Source organism: Phaethon aethereus (assembly GCF_964289735.1).
Source record: "Phaethon aethereus genome assembly, contig: HAP1_BTS, whole genome shotgun sequence".
Lineage (NCBI taxonomy): Eukaryota > Metazoa > Chordata > Aves > Phaethontiformes > Phaethontidae > Phaethon > Phaethon aethereus.
In genome coordinates this window covers 341,944-348,244 of record NW_028114049.1, presented here as the reverse complement: position 1 = coordinate 348,244, position 6,301 = coordinate 341,944, and the positions used below count along the sequence as shown (strand labels likewise).

Sequence of the window (6,301 nt, the reverse complement as noted above, 5' to 3'; positions counted from 1 at the left end):
AAAGAGAGCTGTGAAAAGGTCCTGCCCTTTCCTCCTGAAAGGACCAGAAGAGCGGGGAAAGCCCAGAAGCTGTGGCAGGGGACAGCTAAGGGCCTCCCAAAGGCTCTCCTGGAGGGCTGCAAGGGCAGAAGGGCCAAAGGCGGACAAGTGGGACGGATCTAGGGGGGATGCTTTGAGAGGGAGAAGCGTTGCGGCTGGGAAGAAAGCTGCAGTGCGGGAGGGAGAAGAGCAATGCCAAGATCCCAGAAAGACGCGCACTGTCCATGTGGGGCCCTGACCCACCTCCCCAGAGTTACCTTAGTCCGATGAGGCAGACCCTGTGGCCCCACAGAAGCCGCCTGCTTGCTCTCAGCCCCCCACTGGCTGAGGAAGGAAGGGGCATATGATGGTGCCGGCGAGGTAGGAGCCCCTTCTGCAATTTTCACAGCAGAGCACCTGATTGGAGAAAAAAAAGGGTGGTCTCCATTTAGGGCTGTGCTTGCAGCCGTCTCTGGGGTTCAGTCATTTTCTTGGAGCGGTTTCTAGGACAGAGAGAATCATAACCGAGACTGCAAATGGGCAATTCGCTTGGGGTCTTCCCACCAGGTCTGCCCCTGTCGGAGCAAGACCTCGCCTTTATACCCCTTAGGGCCTCCGTTTCTTGGAATCACAGAAGCATCACGCGGTTTGGATCGGAAGGCATCGCCTAGTTCCACCTCCCCTGCCACGGGCAGGGATAACTTCCCCTAGATCAGGTTGCGCAAAGTCCCATCCAACCAGGCCCGGAGCACTTGCAGGGAGGGGGCATCCACATCTTCTCTGGGAAACCTCTTCCAGTGTCTCACCACCCTCACCGTCAAGAATTTCTTCCTCATATCCAACCGCAATTTATCCTCTTTCAGTTTAAACCGTTACCCCTCGTCCTACCCCTTCACCCCCTGAGAAAGAGGCCCTCCCCATCTTTCCTATAGGCCCCCTTGAAGTGCTGCTCTCTGCATTAGCCACCGTCAGACAGCAGACGAGTAGCCGTGTACCCCCGGGCAGCAGCCTAAAGCCCGCTAGGGAAAGAGAGTGGTTGACGTGGGGTCGTTCAGCTTCGAGAGAACGGAGTGATGCAGGTAGTAATTGCTGCTGTGGCAGAAAGAGAAACACTCCAGAGGAGGAGAAGGAAAAGAGCAAAACCGGGAAAAGGAGAGGTGTTCTGAACGCATTTTCATACTGGTTCTCACCTGGCATAAAACAGTAAATAGGCTTGCTGCCCGAGAACTGTGTCGACGCCACACTGATCCACAGACGCGTCGTCCATTTTGTACCACAGCCCATTGCTGGCCTGTAAGAAAAGGCAACGACAGCTGGAGATGAACTGCGTGGTTTCTCCACAAAAGCAGAAAGCTGCAGAACCAAGAGCATGCCAAAACAAATCCAATCCAGCCCTGCAGGAGACCTTCTCGCCGACAGCTGTGGCTACCAGAAAGACTGCCACGCACGTTTGTCTTCCCAAGCACCCATTCGTCCCTTCTTAGGAAGGAAGTTGCACTTTACCTTTGCGTAGCAGAAATAGTGTCCTGCATGACAGCTGCCACCGTGGTGCACCAGCACAGCGTATAAGGCATAGAGGAGCGGTTCTCCAGCGGTCTGAGACGTGTACGGGCGAAGATCCAAGTACTCGGGATACTCCACAAGCTACGGAGCAACCAGGAGGGCTCAGAAATGATCCAGAAATACTACACAAAAGAGCATTCCAAGACTAAAGGCTCGAGGGGCACAAATACATCTTTGGAGCGAAGGGACACGTGGTTTTCCCTGAAGCAAAATGTCAATGTCCAGCTGGCAGGAAGCTGCTGCCAGCCAAAGCAGCTCTGCCAAAGCCGAGCACATGCTGGTCTTCCCTCAGGGACTCTCCTCTCCCCGGAAGGGGACTCAAAAAGCCCACCATGACCAACTTGTGACAGAGCGTACTGCTTTGGGACACCTCCTGCTCCGCGGAGAGAAAGTTGCGCTCCGACTGCGTACACACCTTGCTGATCTTCCCGCCGGTGACGTCTGCAAACCTTTTCAGACACACGGTGAGAACCCTGGGTGCACGATGGATTGTAAACCTCTTGGAGGCGGCAACCATCCTGTCACACCTTGAAACCAAGCACAGAGCCAAGGGATGAAATGCACCCTTCAGTGCACCTTTTTCTCCCCGCCGCCAGAAGGCCAGACAACCTTTCATATCTCACACATCCTCGACGCTCTTTCAAGGCTATTCGGTACCGTAAGGCCACACAGAACAACAGCCGCGTCTCACTACTGTACGTTAAACCTACGTGAAATGCTAACTTCTGCTCGATGACGTGCAGCACCTTCCCGCAGGATCCGGTATTAATATGTCGTTAGTAATCGTCTTACTTGCTACATTTAAAGCAGTTCTCGCCATCCAGCTGCTCCGGTTTCACAAAATCCTCCAGGGCTGCGGTGACAGATGAGGCTGCCTGGAGGAGTGAGAAAGGAGAGCACTGAGCTGAGGACACGCCCTCGCCAAAAGGGCCAGTTTTAGTTTATGCCAAAACCCAGCTCGATGACGCTGAGGGGACCCACCCTGAACCCTCAAGCGGTGCCCAGAAAGCGGCAGAAAGAGGGTATTATGCTGAGCATTGCCCTCCATTCCCAGGGATTCCCAGGGCCACCAGGAGCTACCTCTCTGTGGCACCGCGCGGTTCAGCTCCTGGTGGTGCACAGAGTCATCAAGAGTGAAAACAACACAACCCACCACGCCAGGAGCCAGACTGGTGTGGAGGGAGGGCAAAGGGGAGAAGCATGAGAGTACGTCAAGGGTGCAGAGAGGACGATACGTACTTGTCCGGCTTAAAGCCAGCACCTACAGGGAGACCACTGCCATGGCCTCCCCAGAAGGGCACCGTGCACTCCACTCCACAGGCACCACCGAGCTCTCATTTGTGTTTGTAGTGTGCGTTCCTAAGCCAACTGTGCTGATTCTGGAAAGCTCCAGGGCCCTTGGGGGGTCTTGAAGCACAATGACAAACCCTCGTACTTGTATATCCAAAGGCACGTCCAGGAATGCCTCGTAGGAATCGGAAGCCACTTTGCAGCTCAGGCACGTGACTGGAAGGCAAATGGAAATGCTCAGCGATAGGGGAAGTCGACTGTGCCGCTTTCTGCTCGTCACACCTACTACGCCAGTCACACGAGCAGCTGTTTGTCACAGGCTGACAGAAGGGCACAGGCAGTTCCAAGGAGAGCAGCACTTGTGGAAACGTACCTCTGGATCTCAGAAAGCCCCCAAATATTTGACGGACAATGGTAGTCGACTGAGAAGAGATGTCCCAGCTGGAAATACATGGTAAGGCCGAGAGTTACCGCCTCCGAGAAGGTACTTTGTCCGAAAACCCTGGCCGCGGGTTTTCCTTGATGGGAGCACATGGAGGAGTCCAAAGGGCTCGGCAACACTGGAAAGGTGATTTGCTTGTGCTTACTCGCTGCTTCCACTCAGGCAAGCTCTCTGCATGGCATCGACAGTATAGCGTAAGAACTCGTGGGCATCTTCCTGCAGGCCAAGCATGAAATGTCCTCCTATTCCTGAGAAAGAAGAAGTTAGTCGTTCTCTCCTCCAACAACGGCAGAAAACGTGTCAAAGCACCTGAAAGGACTTACGTGTGAGAACACTGATGACGGCCCAAGGCTGGATGGCACTGGCTGAGGAACGCAAGACGTTGTTAACGTGCGCTTCCATTCTGCACATCATGCAGAAGCCTTGCTGACGACCTGAAGAGGGAGGGAGGGAGGGAGGGAGGGAGGGAAGCTTCTCAGGTTAGCAAAATATCCATAGCGATGGGAAACCTAAGAGAGACCTTGAAGTTATAAGGAGAGTCTCCACTCCTCCCAAGTCGTCAATGTCCCAACAAGTCGGGGACATTTTAGTGTGTAGATAACTTTCTTCAGAGGGATGCTAAGCGGACAGAAGTTTTCTGTGCAAGCCGCAGAGAGGGTTGAACGTGCAGGCATAGGGACCAAGACGCTGGGCTGGAAGGGCTGCTTCTCTCCTAAATCAAATTCCAGATTCTGGGAATCCTCTGGCAGTGTCAGCAGATTGACGAGGAGGTGTTCCGAGAAGTACTCACAGGTCTGGCTGTGCTCACGAGAGAGCAGATAGTTGGCCAGAGGCGGGGTGTACGTCAGGCACTGCAGGACGGAGTTGAGGAAGCACGTATTGCCCAGGTTGTGGAGACCCGCTCCAGCCCTCTGTCGTTGCTGCCAGTCCATGCAAATCTTCTCCGGGGGAAAGAGGATCCTTTGTGGCAGAGCCATTCCCTCGACAACGACTGCAGGACAATGACATTAGGAAAGAGATGAGGGGATATTGTTGCACAAAGGCATATTTTAAAAGTCAAGTTCTCTACAGAAGCAGCCAGGACAAGCAGCTCTAACCTCCGACACAGAACCCTCAGCAGAAGCCTAACACTGCCATTGACCTTTACTGGCCAAGAAACAGTTTGGGAACAGAGTCAGTTCCCCCGCTTCCTTTGCCGAAAGTCCAACAAAGCCACGCTCCGATTTCTGTGCCTCGGGCTACCTTCCTTTCCCTCTAGAGTCTTGAATTGCATTATCAGGTCAAGCCTTCCCTTTGCCGGCTCGTAACTTGATGAAAACAAGCAAGTAGCTCGCACAGAAGGGAACCGTACTGATGTCAGACCTTTCTACAAGCAATGGCACCTTTCCAAGTCTTGTACATAGTGGCAGCGGAGGTATAAGGCGTGCTTTTCTGTCTCTACCTGAAAACACCTGGGTACGTCTGGCTGCTCTCAGGAAACGCCCCAGAATGCACTCTAGGCTGTCAGCACATCAACACTCAGGGATGGAGCACCAGCCACGTCTGTTGCCTTTGGGGATTCACCACGTCCAAGTCCTGCTGGGAAAGCCATTACTCACAGGAGTCCTGCCCCATTGTGGCCATCGCTCCTCTTCGGAACAGAGGGAAAGCTCTGGGTGACAAAGGATGTCAGGACACGCTCCCGAAAGAGAAGATCGGCACCAATCCTGTCACCTGATTGAAAAGGAATAATCGTACCTCGACAAAATGATCAAAAAAACCCCAAACACAACCCACAGAACAGCATCCGCCACCAAAAGCGTTTCAGCGGTACTCGTAGCTGCTGCTGCAGAGCTGCGGGCTGATGGCCCTGCTGTCCCGGCCACAGGACTCCAGGTGACAGCCATTACCAAGGACCTTTCGAAAGACTGCGTTGCGTGTCACCTTCTCTGGAGAGGCCCTGCTGCTGACCTGTCGCCAGCGTTAGCAGCAGAGCCCTCTGGCTCTGCAGCCCACACTGTCCCACCTGCTATGCAGGAGTGACTGGCTGTCGGCTGCTGCTTTAACGGCTGCCTTTGCCCTGCTCCTTGGCTGTCTCCCTGCCTACCGCAGCAGCCAGGGCGGGCTGCTTGTCATTCTAGGCTGAGCCCAACATTTCAGGCTACCCTGCAGCCCTCTACTTCCCTATCCTAGGCTATGGTGAAGAACCGGAATTGGCAGATGAGAACTCTACCCATAGCCCATCTCTGGCCAGCCCAGAAAGGTGTCATAGCTCAGCCTACAGCTCGGAAGGTACAGACCAGCCTACACTTTTATCCTCTATCTACCTACTCTAGGAGCTGTTACGAAAGACCGGTCGTAATTACCTTTGAAAGACGATGGAAGTTGAGGAGAAGTGGGCAGTAAACAATAAATGGTTGGAAAAAAGTAGCCACGCGAGTAGGAAAGGGAGGAGCCGAGTTATCCCGAAGGCCAGCTCAGCCCAGCTGGCTTTCGCCGGCCCACTTCTCAGGACCCCAAGCCCTGGCCAGGTGAGCTCACAATCGCTGGGTGGGTGCCGCATCACTGCCCCTTTGTGACATGGGGCTGCATGGGGACATGTCGGGACAGAAGGGCACAGACAATTGCAAGGAGAGCAATAGTTGTGGAAAAGTACCTCTGGATCTCAGAAAGCCTCCAAATACTTGATGGACAATGGTAGTCGATTGAGAAGAGAGAAGAGATGTCCCAGCCGGAAATAGGTGGTAATCGGAGCTCAGGCAGAGGGCAGAGAGTCATGTCCTGCAAGAGTTTTGCTTTGTGTCTTAGAAGTAGGGAAAGGAACGTACCTTCCTAAGAGCTCTCCTCCTTAAACTCTCAAAGCTGTTAACACACAGGGGTCTTTGCAAATCAAAAACTACCTAAAGAGAAGGCCACCTGAAGTGATTTCCATGTAGCAGCCCCTGAAATGACTTATATGTGAGGATGCTGTGAAATATGTTTATCTGATTCGTGTGATGAAGTGTAATC

General features: G+C 53.5%; 1 protein-coding gene across 1 annotated transcript; it reads right to left on the bottom strand.

Moving 5' to 3' along the window:
* Positions 1-1,400: 1,400 nt before the first annotated feature.
* LOC309416342 (ubiquitin carboxyl-terminal hydrolase 42-like) lies at positions 1,401-4,667 on the bottom strand. Its single transcript, XM_082015904.1, has 8 exons — positions 3,978-4,667; positions 3,637-3,747; positions 3,459-3,561; positions 3,245-3,312; positions 3,017-3,087; positions 2,374-2,456; positions 1,829-2,108; positions 1,401-1,662 (listed from the first exon to the last, which is right to left on the bottom strand). The coding sequence occupies exons 1-8, from the start codon at positions 4,288-4,290 to the stop codon at positions 1,444-1,446; spliced, it is 1,248 nt and encodes a 415-aa protein (XP_081872030.1). The 5' UTR covers positions 4,291-4,667; the 3' UTR covers positions 1,401-1,443.
* Between the last annotated feature and the right edge of the window lie 1,634 nt (positions 4,668-6,301).

Excerpts from the sequence above, each read along its gene's own strand:
- LOC309416342 (XM_082015904.1), bottom strand. The coding sequence starts at position 4,290 with ATGGCTCTGCCACAAAGGATCCTCTTTCCCCCGGAGAAGATTTGCATG. Across the intron at positions 3,088-3,244 it reads GGGCTTTCTGAGATCCAGAG|TCACGTGCCTGAGCTGCAAA; the intron begins GTACGTTTCCAC and ends TTTGCCTTCCAG. Across the intron at positions 2,457-3,016 it reads ACGTGCCTTTGGATATACAA|GCAGCCTCATCTGTCACCGC; the intron begins GTACGAGGGTTT and ends TCACTCCTCCAG.